This window comes from Lipotes vexillifer, unplaced genomic scaffold, assembly GCF_000442215.2.
Source record: "Lipotes vexillifer unplaced genomic scaffold, Lipotes_vexillifer_v1.1 scaffold671, whole genome shotgun sequence".
In the NCBI taxonomy this organism is placed as follows: domain Eukaryota; kingdom Metazoa; phylum Chordata; class Mammalia; order Artiodactyla; family Lipotidae; genus Lipotes; species Lipotes vexillifer.
The window spans coordinates 1,830,551-1,848,942 of NW_006782851.1; the positions used below are offsets into that span (position 1 = coordinate 1,830,551).

The window sequence follows — 18,392 nt, forward strand, 5'->3', positions numbered from 1 at the left end:
CCTCCCCCCCTCTTCTCCCTCCTTCTTCTCAGCTACAGTGATTGGATCAGGAATGGACATATAACCCAAGTGAGGATAACACTAAACTCCAGGATTCTTGCATGAGTTACTGGGCAAAAGAGGATGTACTCTCTGCACAGTCGCGGAGAAGGTAGAGTGAAAGTCTGGAACCTCAGGAGAAAAGTCTGATGGATGATGAAGCCAACACAAAGCAAGCAGGAGCCAGGAGGTGGAGAGAGACCCAGTCCTTAGGGCACCAGTGGACCCCTGGAACCAGACGTGCCTGAAATCGGCTACCCCGTAAATTTCCGTCTTCAGCCTAAGCGCACTTGGCTTGGGTTTCTGCCGTGGCGCCTGACCTGCACACCCACCTCTTGTTGGAGACAATGGGGACTCTCCAGCCCTTGATCTGGTTGAGCTCGGTGTCCGAAACCTCGATCTGCAGGGGCAGACGGGGCACCCACACCATCATCTCCAGAGGACTGGTCAGGTGCTGGTACGTGAAGTTCACCACCACATTCACCTTGCCCTTCATTTCCTTCCCGTTGACAAAGACGTAGTCACATCTGTCAGAAACCTAGGAAGAGGGGAGAGACGGGTGGGGGATGTGTGAGTTTTTATCGCATCCCAAAGCAAGAGAAAGCAGAGGAGGAAAGCAGTGTCGTGACTCTTTTGGGGTCACAATCACAAGGAGCTGGTCCTAACGTGGACACTGGATTTTGCTTTCCGAGACAGCAGAGGCTGTGATGACGGATGCCACGGGGCCCCATCCACCTCTCCCAGGAGCTCTTGGACTGGTTGGGTACAGTCACCCCTACCCGCTGCAGGTGCCTTGCTGTCAATCTATTCTGTACCTCCTCTGACAGACTCTGCCCTTAGGTGCTTGAGCCGAACCTGCAGAATTACCTGGGTGCTCTGTACCACTCAGCCCACCTTTTTGCCCGATGATGACTTCCTGGTTTGCCTCAAGGAGGGACGAACCATGTGTATAGTTCATGACCCGGAGCTCCTCTGGGGATCAGCCGAGGCTCGATTTCATCTGAAACCATCCCGGCTCAGCTTCTCCCCTTTCTGCATCCGGCCTCCCTCACTCCCATACGGATGTCTCCAGAGAACATCCTCAGTAAGTCATGTGCAGACAAGCTCCCATCTTAGCTGTGCGGGCAGATTCCGAGATATATTCCTCACGGTTCCTGGGAGCCTCTCAGTGGGATTCTCCCCACCTGCCCACCGTGGTAACTAGGCTCAGTAATTCACTTCCCGTCTCTTCCATTTAGGTGTCCTGTCCTGCCCCCCACTCCCGCCTCCACGTCCTGGAATCAGATCCCCAGATGCACCCGCCGCCCTCCAGTCCGTGGCTCAGGCTCTGCTTTCCAGAGAATCCAGACACGTTAATCCAGGCCCATGTTAGCTCATTTCATCCTCAGAACAACCCCAAGACGAGCATTCCCATTAGTCCCATATTCCAGATAAGGAAGCTGAGAGTTAAAGGAGCTTGACTGTGGTTCCGCGATTCGGCCCTGGGGTCTGGCTGTGGAATCCACGATCTCAACTTGTGCTGGTCTACCAGACTGTTCCCCTCAGCCCACGTGTGACGGAAAAGCCAAGTTCAAAGAAAAGACTTTGTCCCCTTGTCTTTGTCTCCCAGCTCTCCAGGGGAGCTCGTGCTCATCCTAAGCAAGACTTGGGGCAAAGCTTTGGGGTCGTGTGGTAGCATGAAGACGGCCCCCAAAGATACCAGGTTCTGATCCTCGGAACCAGTACGTTACCTTATTTGGCAAAAAGGACTTTGCGGGTGTGATTAAGTTAAGGGTCTGGAGATGAGCAGATTTTACTCTAGATTATCCAGGTGGACCCTAAACGTAGTCCGAGTGCCTTTACAGGAGAGGAACAGAGGGACATTCGACCACCGTGACAGAGGAAGGACATGTGTCACCAAAGCAAGATGCTACACGGCCGGCTTTGAGGATACAGGACAGGGCCAAGGAATCCAAGGAAGGCGTCTCTAGAAGCTGGAAGAGGCTGGGAATCATTCTCTCCTAGAGCCCCTGGGGGCGGTGCGGCTTGGCCGATACCTCGTGAAGCTGATGAAGGACTTCTGCCCCCAGAACTGCGAGAGAATAAACGTGTGTGGTTTTCGAGTCACTTTTTTTTTTTTTGGCCACACCGCACAGCTTGTGGGATCTTAGTTCCCTGACCAGGGATCGAACCCGCACCCCCTGCGATGGAAGCGCAGAGTCCTAACCACTGGACCGCCAGGGAAGTCACTAATGTGTGTGGTTTTAAGCCACCGGGCTTGTGGTCATTTGTCCCAGCAGGAGACGGCCACAGAGAGGGAGAGGAGGATAGGCAGAGGCCACGAGGGCTCCTTCCCGACTCTGGGGCTTGGCTGGTTGAGCTTGGAGGGAGGATGGGCAGGAGCAAGGCCCCTGATTTATTGAGCACGTAATACGTGCCCGGCCGAGCAGCTGAACACATCCCAGGTGTGGTCCCAGTTAGTGGTCACGAGAACCCAGGACGTGGGTGCCGTTACTGTCAGTTCACGGGAGGTCAACCTGAGATCCCAGACATTAGGTACCATTTCCCAAGGACGCACAGCTGGCAAGCGGAAAAGACCAGACTCAACCCAAGTCTGCCCCCAGCTGCCCCGCCTCCGGCATGGGCATCACTCTTGCCCCATGCTCTCTCGCAGTCTGTCGTTTTTTAAAGGATGCGGGCCTTCCCTACAGCACTTAGAGGGGTGTGAAGGAAAGCAAAGCAGAAATCACTAGGTTGTTCAAACATCTTAGAAAGGATTTGCTAATGACGGCCCCTTTGATCTTCCTGGTGAGGAAACAAGGGCACAGCACACACGTGGGGGCACGGGGAGGCTTGGCATCCAGGGGGAGGTCAGTGACTCGGAGGGAAGCGCGGGCCCGGGTCCATTTCTGAGCTGGAGCTGGTAACCCTCCTGTAGCGCGAGTACTTATATCTGCTGAAAGGCAGAACGGAACCAGCCCGCGGGCTCCACTGTAACTGGTGTCCTGGCCACGGCCCTCCCTTCTTCAGGACTGGCGAGTCTTGAATGTTAGGCTTTTCTCTTTTTACGCCTTTCGAGTCTGAATCGGGCTGAATTGCCAGAGATAAGCCGACAGAGAGGAGAGAGAGAGAGAGAGAGAGAGAGAGAGAGAGAGAGAGAGAGAGAGAGAGAGGGGGAGAGGGCAGATAAGCCGACAGAGAGGAGAGAGAGAGAGAGAGAGAGAGAGAGAGAGAGAGAGAGAGAGAGAGAGAGGGAGGGAGAGGGAGGGAGGGAGGAAATACTGACAAGACTTGGTTTCAGAAAAAGAAGCTGTTTCATGACCTTAATTTTCTGGGCCCTCTTGCCAAACCAGGGGTTCTAAGAAAAGAAAAGACAGGTGGAGATCATCGTGGGTAAAAGCCCATCCCCTAAATCCCCCTGTGGATGAGAGATGCAGATGCCTGGTGTGCTGGGCATAGTTATGAGGATAAAATTAAGTGTTCATGTTTTGTTGTTGTTGATTTTAAAACTCAGTGTTTTTTCCTTGAGGAGATAAGAAAAAGTTGGGGCTATAGACATGGGTAAAGGGGATGAGGAAGGTAAGCAGAGGGAAAGCAGGGCTTGACACCCAGGCAGCTGCTCTTAGCAGACGTGTGTGGAGGCAGCTGAGGCCCCGGACTTGGAAGGGCAGTGCTGGGTCGGAGGGGCGGAGTGCTGAGGTAGAGATTGTGTGTGTGTGTGTGCGTGTGTGTTTACATCGAGTAATAAGAACAGCACCCTCATTTGATGGGAGGTCTGTGAATCTCTGCCCCCGGCCCCCTCTGGTTTTCCGTGCCCGGCCCCTGTCCTCGCTCTGTGCGTGGAAGCGTCACTAAAACTGTTCGCCAACCACACCTGGTTCCTCCTTGGTGGCGTGGTGGGACTGTCCTTCTGGCTCACCTGTCCCACTCACCTGTCGACGATGAGCTGTGAGTGGAACCGACACGGGTCGCCTCCTGTGAGAACATTTTAATTTCCCACGAGGGACCTTCCAGAGGTCCCCGGCCCTCCAGCTTGGGGCCCGGCGGGGGAGGAGGCGGTGACTGCCCCTCCAGCCTGGGCTCCGAGAGTCTGTGACAGGGACAGCCCCCCACAAAGCCACAAGGGACGGGCGGCACGGGCGGCAGGTACACCTCTTGTTTGAAGTCACTGATATTTCAGACTGTTTGTCACATCACATTGATGGAGCTTATTCTGACCACTGCAACATGCCTGGGCATAATCTGATTAATAAAAATAATCTATTTTAATAAAAAGAGGACGACAAGTCTGTTCTCTAGGTCTGTGAGTCTGTTTCTGTTTCGTAGATAAGTTCATTGGTGCCGTATTTTAGATTCCACCCGTAAGTGATATCACGATGTTTGTCTTTCTCTGTCCGACTTACTTAAGTATGATCATCTCTAAGTCCGTCCGTGTTGCTGCAAATGGCGTTGTTTCACACTTCAACAAAATAAACTTACAAAAAAATAGAACGCACCAAATTAACGGTTGGAGTAGGCTAGGGCTGGGTGGATAAGATCTATGAAGACAGATAAGATAATCAGATGGCGGCTGAGAGGATCCTAATTCTTGCAAACTCGAGACAAGCCAAGAATGTAATTGGGGTCTGCGCCAGGGGCCAGAGGTCTTCGTCTGAAACAGGCTACTCACGCCTCATCCCTGAATGCCAGGGTGTGGGACCTCCCCGCCTCAGGCTAATGACGTTCTCGTGATTAAAACTGCACGCAAGGGCTTCCCTGGTGGCGCAGGGGTTGGGAGTCCGCCTGCCGATGCAGGGGACGCGGGTTCGCGCCCCGGTCCGGGAAGATCCCACGTGCCGCGGAGCGGCTGGGCCCGTGAGCCGTGGCCGCCGAGCCTGCGCGTCCGGAGCCTGTGCTCCGCAGCGGGAGAGGCCACAACAGTGAGAGGCCCGCATAGCGCAAAACAAATTTACAAAAATAAATTAAAAAAAAAAAAAAAAAAAAAACTGCACGCAAACCAAGTAAGTAAAAGTCAGGGAGGAGGCACGTGGGGCCTTTCAGGCTGCACCCCGGGGGAGGGTGTGTGTGAAGGTGCCGAAGAATTTGAGTGGAATATAAAGACTGAGGGCTCCTGGGGGAAAGACTCTGCGGGTAAGTAAGTGGGGTTTACTCAGCCTGTGTGCTGGGGAGTTTGGGGCCGTGACACCTGCCTGGGGGGGAGGGATGCCCGTGAAAAAAGCGTGGCTGTGAGCCTGTGGTACCGCTGGGACCTGCCTGTTGTCGTCCTTGCACGGACGGGACTCCAGCGTAGGAGGCATCAGAGATCTTTCATTTTTGGTGACGCTTGTGACTCAGCCGGGATGCTGCAAGTTATGGCTGCTACCGCCTTGCTGGCTCTCCTGGTCTCTTCTTGCTTCCAAAGACTTTCAAGTCTGTCCAGAGGAAGCAGCAAAGGAAGAGAAGGAGGGAGGGATGGGGAGAGACTTTGAAGGGCTTCCTCTGACTTCCCTGGCCTCACTGGAGATGCCTGGCGGTGGGGCGGGCTTCCCACCCCTGCTTATCCCTGGGGCAGTCTGTGGCCAAACACGGGCTGTATGAGCACATCTTAGGACAACCCCTGCAGCACCTCGCAAACTCCAGAGCCTGCCTGGGGGAGCAGCGTCTCCTGAACGCCGTCTGTGGAAGGCTGAATAATGGCTCCCAAAGACTTCAGGCCCTGATCCCTGGAACCTGTAAATGTCACCATCTATGGGAAAAGGGTCTTTGTGGATGTAACTAAATGCAAGGTTGTGAGATGAGAGAGCATCCTGGATTACGGGCCCCGAATGCAATCCCAGTGTCCATAGGCGGGAGAGGCAGAGGAGGATGGACACAGACGAACAGCGGGCTACGTGCAGAGAAGCAGATGAGGCAGACTCTGGAGTGGCGTGGCCACAAGCCAACGCATGCCGGCTGCTACCAGCAGCTGGAGCAGCTTCTCACCTGGAGTCCCCAGAGGGAGCATGTCTGCAGCCTCCTGGCCTCTGGACTGTGAGAGAAGGTATTTCCGTGGTTTTCAGACCCCGAGTCTGTGGTCGTTTGCGGCAGTGGCCGCAGGGATCTAACACACCATCCTGGCCCACCTCTTCCCCTGTCCTGTTCTGCCCTCTCATCCCTCAATCCCCTTACTTCCCGGGGGTCTTTCCTCAATGAGTCTCATGCACATGGTGTCTGAGCTCCAGGGAACCTAAGACTTGTTGACCTTCAGTTGGGAAGACACCAGCCTGGCGCCCCCAAGGGCAGACCTGGCCCCCGACTGCATCCTTGACGTCTGCCCAGGACAGACCAGCCGAGAAGTGTTCTTGCAAGAGCCGATGGGGCAGAACCGGTCCTTCCAGCCCAACATCCATCTTTCTCTCCATCTACGTGGACGTTCCATTTGAGTGTTAAACATTACAAACTCCCCCTGGGAGCTGAACCAGAGAAACGGGATGGTCTAGGTGAGCTGACAAGACCTGTTCATTCCTTCTTGTTTAAATACAAGTGACTGCATATGTCCAATAATTCATGGAAGTTAAGTTAAAATGAGGCCGTTCAGGTGAGAAGAGATTAGGACACACGGAGAGACGTCAGGGGTGCTCACATGCCGAGGGAAGAGACCAGGTGAGGACACAGGGAGGAGGCAGCGGTCTAAGTGCCCAGGAGAGAGGCCTCAGGAGAAACCAACCCTGCCGGCACCTTGATCTTGGACTTCCAGCCTCCAGGGCTGTGAGACAATACACTTCTGTTGTTTAAGCTCCCCTGGTCCACGGTATCTTGTTGTGGCAGCCTGAGCAGATGAATACAGCCTTCAATCCAATCCCTAGAGGTTGTTTTCCTACTTCTCGGGGAAATGGCCAGCCTGAATGTAGGGGAGGCTGGCAGGCAGCTCAGGGGACAGCTGGTTCCTAAGGGGGCTTCATCTATCAGTGACGGTTAAAGCTAGCATTGAGGACTTCTATTAACCGGCATCTTTCCAAGGGCCTCCATGCAGGGACTTGTTTCATTCTGACAGTACCCCAACAAGGCAGGAAGTATTATGATACCCACTGTACAGATGAGCAAACTGAGTCACAATGAGGTTAGGGGAGCTCAAGTTTGCACAGCTAGGAAGTATTGGATCTGGGATTTGAATCCAGCCCATTCTGGCTTCACAGGCAGCCATCTTGTTCCTTACATGAGAGTGTGACTGTGGAGCTCTCTGGGAAGCAGATGCTGAGAGGAATGGTTTATGAGCCAGTGACATCTGTGAAGGAATAAGGAAGGAATAAGGATGGGTAGGAGAGCTCTCAGATCAGATGCCGATCTGACAACATTTCATCCAGCTCAAACGAGTAGTTTGGAGCCAGGACTGGATGCCCAGTGGAGGAGCCCTGCTTTGGTGAAAAGGACCAGACCCTTGTACCACCGTCTTAGTGAGAAGCTGGGGCTGCCCCCAAGAAGAGTGTGAGCCAGCTCGAAACTGAGGGTCCCAAGGAGCTCACAGCTGGAGGACGTCAGCTGCTAGGGCTCCTTGAAGCAGAGCAGAGAGTGTTACTGAACCAAACCTGGGTCTGCTCACCCAACACACAGCAAAGCCAATCTACCGACACCTGGTCGTGGTGAAGAAAGTACAGCCTTGGGCTTCCCTGGTGACGCAGTGGTTGAGAGTCCGCCTGCCAATGCAGGGGACACGGGTTCGAGCCCTGGTCTGGGAAGATCCCACATGCCACAGAGCAACTGGGCCCGTGAGCCACAATTATTGAGCCTACGCGTCTGGAGCCTGTGCTCCGCAACAAGAGAGGCCGCGATAGTGAGAGGCCCGCACACCGCGATGAAGAGTGGGCCCCACCTGCCACAACTAGAGAAAGCCCTCGCACAGAAACGAAGACCCAACACAGCCATAAATAAATAAATAAAATTAAAAAGAAAAAAAGAAGAAGAAAGTACAGCCTTTATTGCAGGCGCCAAGCAAGGAGAATGGGCAGCTCATGCTCCAAAGACTCAAACTCTCTGATGGCTTTTAGGGAAGGGTTTTTGAAGGCAACAGTAGGGGTGAAGGTTGCAGGGGGTGAACACTGGTTGGTGGTGAGGTAACAGGGTGATGCTTCAGGACTCTCCTTTATCAATTTTCTGGCTCCAACAGGTCTGGGGTCTCCGTGCTGGTGGTCAGCATGCAGTCCACTTCCTCCACCTGATGGGGGTTTTAGTAAGGATACGACTCAAGGATATGTGGCTCAGGATATTATCTACAGCCCCTGAGGAGGAACTAAAGGTCCTTGACTTCGTTTCATGGTTAAACCATTAGTATTTTATCCTGCCTCACTACTTTCCTTTGTTTCTGCATTTTCTCACTTCTCTGATTAAATTTGCTCTTTGCAACTTGGGGAAGGCCTAGGAGGCTAAAGGTTTTCTACAGACAAGAGGCAGGGGGCATGGAGGGGTCTGTCCCCAGGAAGGTCCTATAGGGTCCTATTTGGTTTCAAGGGCCCTTTTTGGAAGGAGCATCTGGGGCCCCTTCTGTGTTACCACAATGGGCCTTTTTTATGACATTGAACAGGGATATTCTGGCATCTTTGGAATCATCTATATTAGGTAGCCTATTTTTTTTCCTTCTAAAACCCTAAATTTAAGTTCCCAAGAAGCTCCATTATTTTTAAATCAAAACAGAACTTTTTACACAACCCTACACTCTCACTTTGTCTTTCCCAGGTCAGAAGGAATAACACATTCAGCGAACGTTCTCTTTTCTTTGTTCTCAAAATTATCCACCATGTGGCCTGTGTCACAGGGTCGCCATTGTCTTCTCATGGTTGCCAATGAGTGCTCTGATAAAAAAGGATTTTAATAACAACCAACCCAAGTAACTCTTGCCCTGTGCCAGTCTCACACTGCCAACATCTGGGGATGGATATTTCTTTGCTACAAAGGGCATTGTAGGAGGTTTAGCAGCACCTCTGGTCTCCACCCACTACGTGCCAACAGCTACCTCCCATCCAGCTGTGACAACAAAAATGTCTCCAGACATTGTTAAACGTCCCCCGGGCTGAAAAGTCACCCTCCGTTGAGAACCGTCATTTTGAGCACTTTTCCTTTTTTTTCTTTTTTTTTAACATCTTTATTGGAGTATAATTGCTCTACAGTGGTGCGTTAGTTTCTGCTTTATAACAAAGTGAATCAGCTATACGTATACATATATCCCCATATCTCCTTCCTCTTGCGTCTCCCTCCCACCCTCCCCATCCCACCCCTCTAGGTGGTCACAGAGCACCGAGCTGTTGAGCACTTTTTCTAAATGATTTGTTTGAGCCTCACAACAACCCTATGTCACAGCTTGTACAACTATCTCCCTTTTACAGAGGAGGGAACTCTGTCAATTAAGAATGCATTTGCAGCAACATGGATGTAACTAGAGATGATCCTACTAAGTGAAGTAAGTCAAAGACAACGACAAATAGCACATGACATCACTTATATGTGGAATCTAAAATATGGCACAAATGAACCTATCTACAAAAACAGAAACAGACTCACAGACATAGAGAACAGACTTGTGGTTGCCAAGGGGCCGGGGGCGGGGGGAGAAGGGATGGGCTGGGAGTTTGGGGTTGCTAGATGCAAACTATTACATTCAGAATGGAAAACAACAGGGTCCTACTGTACAGCACAGGGAACTATATATTCAGTAGGCTGTGATAAACCATCACGGAAAAGAATATAAAAAAAGAACGTCTGTATGTGTATAACTGAGTCACTTTGCTGTACAGCAGAGATGGGCACGACATTGTACATCAACTATACCTCAATAAAAAAGAGACATTTACATGTTTCCATATGTTGCTTTTTAAAACCATGCCATAATGAATGTCCCTGCACACACTCCCCGTGCCCCAATGCATGTTTCTCTCTGATGCGCACCGAGAGGCTTGCCCTAGAGAATTCCACTCTCTCCTTTTGCTCCTCCCAGCAGTCCTGGAGGTTGGTGTGACGACACTGACTTTTTCTGGGTAGAAAACTTCGAGACTCAGGGACGTGAAGGAACGTAGCACGTTGTATTTCCAAAGGTGGCCGCACCACAGTCTCTCCCAGTGTGTATCTCCTCCATGGGGAGCTCGCTGTGCCCCACTGAAGAGGTGGAGACCAACCCCTCTCCCTGAATCTGGACTGGCCTTAGTGACTTGCTGGACCCACAGAATGTGACACAAGGGGTAACCTGTGACTTCTGATGCCAGATCATGAGAAGCCTTCCACCTATGATTCCTGGAACACTTGCCCTTCAGATGCCCCCTCTCAGAACCCATGTACGATGTCCTAGAAAGCCCAGGCCAGACGGAAGGCCACCTGTGGACGCTCCAGTCTATAGCTCACGCTGGGCTCCCAGCTAACTGCCAACATTAGTTGCCATCCGTGTGGGTGTGCCATCTTAGATGTCAGCCCGGTTCAAACTTCAGACAATTCCTTCCAGCCACCCCATGATGGCAACCACATGAAAACCGCCCAGCTGGGCCCAGTCAACCCGCAGAACTGTGGTTTGTTGTGCAGAGAACCAGAACAAGAGCGTATGCTTGGAAAGTGTAAAGCTGGCCTTGAACCAAGACGTGCCTTCCAATTCTTTGTTCTCAGGCCCTAGGACAGCCGTCAGCGTAGCTCCCATCTTGGTTGTGTCATGTGCCCTAGGAGAGCCCTCTCTCGCCTCTCATGGGTAATGTCTCAGGAGCACAGAATCCTTGTTCCAGCTCTCCATTCCCTGCCTGCTACATCCCCCTTTGTGTCAGAAATTCCAGATTTCTCCTTATAGGAATTCTGTCTGGTGCCTTGGGTTCCCATCAGCTCTGCCCCACTGCCTTGTCTCCCTCGGAGCTTGGCTCCCCAGCCCGGCCTCAGCAGCTGCAACTCTTCACTGAGATTTCTGAAGCCACCCAGAGCTAACATTGACATGTGCCTGGATCTGCATTAATCACCTTATGTGCATTCACTTACACCTTACGACGATCTTCCGTGTAAATGGGGGAGCAGATCTGGGGCCCTCGTTGCTAAAGAGATTATGAATTAAGAATATACAAAAATTCTACAAACTTATGGTTACCAAGGGGGAAAGGGAGGCAGGGAGGGATGAATTAGGAGTTTGGGTTAACATACACCCACTACTCTATATAAAATAGATAACCAACAAGGTCCTACTGTATAGCACAGGGAACTCTACTCAATATCTTGTAATAATCTACAATGGAAAAGAATCTGAAAAAGAATATATACATATATATGAATATACATATATACGCATCTATTTTCATACATATATGAATCACTTTGCTGTACACCTGAAACTAACAGAACATTGTGAATCAAGTATACGTCAATGAAAATAAATTTAAAAAAGGACACAAAATTTCTACAGTATGTGCTGAGTCTTGGAAAGGAGCCTGGGTAAGGCAGGGGCCCTCAAGCTTAAGCTGCATTAGCGTCATGGTCGATCTGCCTCTGGGTAAGAATTATTATTATCTCCAATTTAATAATTTAAGAATGATTATTTCCAATGAGGAAACTGAGGCACAGGGGTTAGGGGTGCCGACCCTCTGTGTGAAGTGGAAAATCCATGTACATGCAGCCCTATGTTCATAGCAGCACTATTCACAATTGCCAAGACATGGAAACAACCGAAATGTCCATCGACAGATGAATGGATAAAGAAGATGTGGTACGTATATACAATGGAATATTACTCAGCCATAAAAAAGAACAAAATAATGCCATTTGCAGTAACATGGATGGGCCTAGAGATTATCATACTAAGTGAAGTAAGTCAGACAGAGAAAGACAAATATCATATGATATCACTTATCTGCGGAATCTAAAATATGGCACAAAAGAACCCATCTACAAAACAGAAACAGATTCTCAGACATAGAGAACAGACTTGTGGTTGCCAAGGGGGGCTGGGGGAGGGAGAGACATGGAGTGGGAGTTTGAGGTTAGCAGATGCAAACTATTACATGTAGAATGGATAAACAACAAGGTCCTACTGCAGAGCACAGGGAACGATATCCAATCTCCTGGGATAAACCATCATGGGAAAGAATATAAAACAAGAATGTCTATATGTGTCTAACTGAGTCACTTTGCTGTACAGCAGAAATTAGCACAACATTGCAAACCAACTCTACGTCAATAAAAAAGTAAAAAATAATAAAAAAAGAAAATCCATGTATAACTTATAGTTAGCCCTCCACATTCGCAGTTCTGCATCGGAGAATTCAACCAACTGCGTTTCATGTAGTACCGGAGTATTTACTATTGAAACAGATCCACGTATACGTGGACCCGCGCAGTTCAAACCTGCGTTGTTCAAGGGTCAGCTGTTTTAAATTTTCTTTGCATCAAATGACTGATACGGATTTTGTCTCTTGGCTGTGGCCTCACTGACACGATGGGATGCAGAGGTGGCTGGAGAGCAAGGTAACTTCCAGGTCCAACCTGAAGGAAGCTCACAGCATTGGGAGATGAGGGAGCATCCTCAGGTGTCAGCGGCATTTGGCAGGAAAGCGCTCTCTGCAGGAGGCCCCTTTGTCTTGACACTAACCTTCAACCAGGCACCCCCATGCTCTACTCATCTCCTGCCCAAGCACACCTTTCCAATCTTTTGTTCACACAACACCTTGCCTACGCTGCTGGTTCTTTCCACAGATCAAAGAAGTAGAAATGAATGACAGGTGATTAACACATGCCCTGATCTCTTCCCTCGCTTCCCCTTCAGTAATCTCGTGAACAAACTGCGTGAACAGAACAGCATCTAAAGAAAGATCACAAGGAGAGGACAGGCCTGCCCACAGTGGGGGGTGGAGATGACTCTGACCCTGTATCTCAATGATTAACTGAGATGACTTCCCTGTTTCCCTTTAAAAACTTTCATGGCCGAGCAGAATCTTCGGAGATGGTTTTTGGGGGGACACTGAGTCCACCGTCTCCCCAGATTCTGATTAAAAGCATCTTTCCACCAACATTTGTCTCTCTCGAGGATTGATTTTTTGAGCAGCGAGCAGCCAGACCTGAGTTCGGTAACACGGGTACAGTTCTCATTTCTAGTTCTCATTTCTCTTCCCGTTCCTGACACGCCCCACTCCTTGAAAGAAGTATGGCGTGAGATTTGCTTTGGCCAATGAAGCAGGAGTGTGTGTCACTTCTGATCAGAAGCCTTTAGAAGCCAGTGTGCATTCTTTTTTTTTTAAAAAAATAAATTTATTTTTGGCCGCATTGGGTCTTCGTTGCTGGGCACTGGCTTTCTCTAGTTGTGGCGAGTGGGGGCTACTCTTTGTTGCGGTGCGCGGGCTTCTCATTGCGGTGGCTTCTCTTGTTGCGGCGCACGGGCCCTAGGCGCGAGGGCCTCCGTAGTTGTGGCACGTGGGCTCAGTAGTTGTGGCGCACGGGCTCAGCTGCTCCGCGGCATGTGGGATGTTCCCGGACCAGGGCTCGCACCCGTGTCCCCTGCATTGGTAGGCGGAATCCCAACCACTGCACAACCAGGGAAGTCTGCCAGTGTGCACGCCAGTGTGCATTCTTCACATCCTTTGCCTTGTCTGGGAGTCCCAAGATGCAGGTGCCCCCAGATGGAAGCAGTCTGGGAGGCTGTGCCAGTCACTCGATGGAGGATGCCTGCCCTGGGGAGCTGCCAGCCACAGCTGGTGAGAGGAAGGTTAGCTCTGGAAATCTGCCAAGGTGCTGGTGCTGTTTTTTATCTCAGCATCTCCTAACCTATCCTGACTAACTGTCTGTTCTTCCACTGTATCCTCAGTGCCCAGAACAGGACTTGGCATATAGTAGGTACACAAGAAAGAGTTTTTGAATGAGTGAATAAAAGGGAGAATCACATTGCAAGAAGTCCTAACTGCAACTATGATAAAGCACAAATTTCCTAACTCCGTGGTTTTCAACCTTATCACACATAATAAATACCTCCTTTGTTCAACAAACATAACTCCTTCAAAATCCTGAAATGGGATTTACAGATAATGTAACCTACCTGCAAGATCATTTTACTAAGTAAGATTAATATAATGCCCTAAGTGGATATAAAGTAAAATAAAGATGAATTTTATAATAGAATGATACATATTTCAACAAGCATCTTCTTAAGCCTAATTCACTAGGAAACGTAGTGAAGGCAGATTCTGCCTCCCTCCCACCCCCGCCCCACTGAGCCGCCATAAATTCTGCAGTTACGCGGATGCTGGTGGAGAGGGTGGAGTGGTTGGTGAGGAAGATTTTCCCTGGTAGGAACACTCTTGGTAAAGCTACAAACACAAAGTATTCTTTTGATTTACCCTGAGTTTGCATTACTGAGAAACCCCCTGTTCTGTGTATTAGGCTACAGTACAGATGATGACAATTTTTCCCCTAGTTTGGTGGGACATCTAAAAATCTGGAAGGTGTGGGACAATTTTCTGTAGTGTGGGGCTGTCCTGGACATTGCAGGACATTTAGTACCTCTGATGTTTGCCTACTAACTGCCAGTACTCCCCAATCCTTACAAACAACAACAAATCACTCCTACAGATTTGCCAAACACCCCCGGATCCCCATCACGATCCGCAGCTTTAGACTGAATATTTTATCCTTAGACCATGCCCGGTCACTGCCCCCTGCTGGGTCTATGTTGGGCACTCATTGACCACGATGTGTCCACTTCTTTTTATTATAATCTTTTTTTGGGGGGGGGCCTCACCGTGCGGCACGCAGGATCTTAGCTCCCCGACCAGGGATTGAACCCGTGCCCCCTGCGGTGGAAGCACAGAGTCCCAACCGCTGGACCGCCAGGGAATTCCCAGTGTGTCCACTTCTTCTGTCCTGGTCCCAGCGAGCCAAGGGAAGACATGGGCGAACACAGAGGAAGAGGACCATCTCCAGTGGGTCTGTAGGCAGATGGGTCAACAGCTGTGCCTTTTCCTTCACGTGGGGGTGCGGTGAGGTGAGGCATGGATGCAGAGCATAGATGTGGGGACTCTCAGCCCCTCTGGTCCAGAAGTGAGGGAGATGAACACAAACCAGACAGTTTACACCCTCGTACCAAAGGACCCTCTACCAGTCACGGAACAGGAAGGTTTTCTTAGTTTTCCAGATGCCGGTGATGTTTTTGCAGACTTCTAGGCAAAGAAATCCCACTAACATCTCAAAGAGGGCAGCAGTGCAGAGGAGCAGAGCAGGGCTCACACATCTGGCATTATACCCCTTTCTGCTCCTTATAGGTAAAATGGGGATGGGGGGCTGGTACTCACTTCACAGGGATGTAGAATCACATGATGCGCTCAAGGCACTTAGAGCGGGTCCAGGACATGGTGAAAAGAATACATTTAGTTAAAACTACGAGAACTCGGGCTGATCACCGACAAAATCTACAAGCCTCTGGCATCACGGATGTGTTTACCCACTGGTGAGGCAGTTCTTTCCGAAGTCAAAAGTCCAGCCCGAATCCGTGTTGCTGCAGAATGCACCTGTCTCCCCATGCTTGGCCCTGAAGTGCCATCTCTCACAAGTAAATGCCACAAGCTCTCCAGGGGTCCTTCCTGCGACCCCACGTTTGCCTCGGACTGTGTGGCATTGAGGAAACTCTCTGGAAGTTCATTTTTGCCCGGATTTTGGCAAGTGGGCCAGAGTCAGGCTGCTTGTCTCAGGTCCCAACCTGGCTCTGGGCGGCGTTCCTGGGTTTGGGAAGATGGCTCAGATCTCAAAGCCTTTGATGACCTCTTCAGAGGGGAAACCACACCCGTCAGATTAACGCCCCCTCCCCCCATGCTGAAGCCCCTGTGCCCAGTCAGGTCCAGGGAAAGCCTGAGCTGCTTGGTTCATGCAAACTTTTCTGTCTCCTCTGCCATCTAGGGGAGAAGCTCTCTGGCCATTGCTCCCTCAATGCAGTATTCCCCGAAACTCCAGCAATGCTCAATCCGCCCAAGGAGGGACTGCCACTACAGTTTTAGGATTTTGATTAAACTGTTGACCTGCTTTTTTCAACAATTTTCTATGACAGATTTTATTTTTTTTATTTAATTTTTTAAAACATCTTTACTGGAGTATAATTGCTTTACAATGGTGTGTTAGTTGCTGCTGTATAACAAAGTGAGTCAGCTATACGTATACATATATCCCCATATCCCCTCCCTCTTGCGTCTCCCTCCCACCCTCCCTATCCCACCCCTCTGGGTGGTATGACAAACTTTAAACAAAGAAAAATGGGAATCGTACAGCAAACGTCCAAACACCCACCACCTACAGCTTCTGTAACGAATACATTCTCGACGGGCTTTATTACACATCTATCCACTTTTCAGACCTCTGTCCTCCTTTTATGATTCATTTCCAAAGAAGCAGCAAACATCCATTTTCCCTAAATGCTCCAGCTCTCCCAACTAGAGCTCAAGAATCAATTCCTTTCCACTTAAAAAAAAAAAAACCTGTACTATTGTCAGGGATGGAAAACTAATATCATTGTACATAAATAGAATTAACTCCTCTTAAATAAGGACAATGAAAACACAGCAGGGTTCGAAGAAACCAGTAGAACTCGTTCAGAACTTTTTCACAGTGGCGGGGTCTGTGTAAGTTTTTCCTTCTGGATAAATCCCAAGGCGGTCTAGTGTCACTAAGCTCTGCATCCAGATGTTCCACGATGTTTTTATATTATTCCAGCTCCTTCACTCACTGGCTGTGTGACCTTGGGCAGTCACTTAACCTCTCTGTGCCTTGGTTTCCTCATCTGTAAAATGGGGGGTGGTGATAATAGTTCCACCTTCATGGGTCGTTTCAAGAGTAAATGAGTTAATCTATGTGCAGTTCTGAGGCTTCTGCATGCAAACACTCAGTACAGCTATTGACCGCTCTGTACCTTAGGGTCTAGTCTGACGAGGGCGGCAGGATAGATGCACAGCAGCCATGGGGGGTTGCTGCTCAGACCTCCCTTCAGCGGGAGCCCGCCATCAGGAGCGCCATTTGCTGGCATCCGAGCACGGTGATGACACAAGGGTGGCCATTTCGACCCAGTGTGAGCTTTCCAGGCCATCTGCTCAATGGCCTGAGAATTCTGAGCTTTGCTACACGCAACCTCCTCCTCCTGATCTCCATCCCCACCAGTCTCCTTTCACAGGGATCGGACCCACATCATAGTCTGCTAACTCCCACTCCCTCTCCCCTTTACCCTCCCCTCTGACTAATCTCTTGCACCTGTAGCTCTGCTCGCTCCTGAAGATGTACGCTGACCCTGAAGGTGACCCACATGTTGGGATCTGAGACCCAGAGCCGAGGGAGGAAACAGAAAACTCTACCACATCTTCCACCTTTCCACCCTCATTTAGAAAATTCACCATTAGTGATTCATTCCTTTGGCTATGAAGCTTTTTGGTCCCTACTAACCAGAGAGAGAGCCACACTTAAGTCTTTAAAATTTTTTTTACATCATTTTTTCTGTTTAGTTGTAAATATAACATATATACAGGTGAACATTAAACACATAAATAAGGTTGCATGAATAATTACCATGCAAACTCATATACCGCCAAGCCAAGAAGTAACTGTTTGCTACAGAAGCAACCCCAGTGCTGTAATAACAACACTCTCCCTTTCAGTCTTATCAGAGGTGCCTAAGTAAGAAGAGAAGAAGCAAAGAGATGCTGACAGGGGAATGGAAGGACCGGGGATGTGCTCTGCCTGCCCTCAGACTCTGCTCAGTATCTCACTGCTGGGGGGAGATACTGGGGGCCACAATGGCCGAGCCAGCCTGTGACCCTCCATCTGAATCACGCGGGTGCTAGCTGGACCTGCATGTCGTTGGCTACACACGACACAGGTATACAAGGGGCAGGCAGGTCCTCTGCTCACTGATGTGGAGGGAGCCAGGACAGACCCCGAAATCAGAAAAGCCAGTGCTGCTATGCGTCAAGCGCCCACGCTGATAGGTCATCGAAATTCTCCTCGACTGGTTTCCAGAGCATCACTGCCCTCAGTCTCCAGGCGGCCCCTGCCACCCCCGGGACCCCCGGGGTCTCTCTGTGGCAGAGCAAGGAAGGGGTTTCTCTGCCTTGGAAAGAGTCCTGAGGACCCAGCATATAGCAGCCCACAGAGCAGGAGCAAGTAACAGCATTTTCATGTTTGAATAAAAGCTCCAGGAGGATATGTAAGGAAGCAGTGAAACCCACAGAGGGCGGGGGCAGATTAGGAGGCCCGGGCCATGGTCAGGGGTGGGCGGCGGCTGGGAGGCCTCGAGGGGCATCGCCCAGACCCTCCTTCAGGATGGACTGCAGTCAGCACCCAGCCCTCGCTGTCTCCCCTTGGGCTCTGCCTCAGCTGCAGCTGCCTCCCTGTGGCAGGGCACACCACGTGCATGAGAGAGGAGGCAGCACCGGCGCAGCGGTTCA

At 50.4% G+C, this 18,392-nt stretch overlaps 1 protein-coding gene across 1 annotated transcript in view; it reads right to left on the reverse strand.

Moving 5' to 3' along the window:
- The window catches only part of TMEM132D (transmembrane protein 132D), a 697,263-nt gene that overhangs the window by 12,989 nt on the left and 665,882 nt on the right, over positions 1-18,392 (reverse strand). Inside the window, exon 6 of the mRNA XM_007455447.1 lies at positions 372-577. Within this exon, the coding sequence (XP_007455509.1) occupies positions 372-577 (206 nt within the window). The remainder of the gene's footprint in view (positions 1-371; positions 578-18,392) is intronic.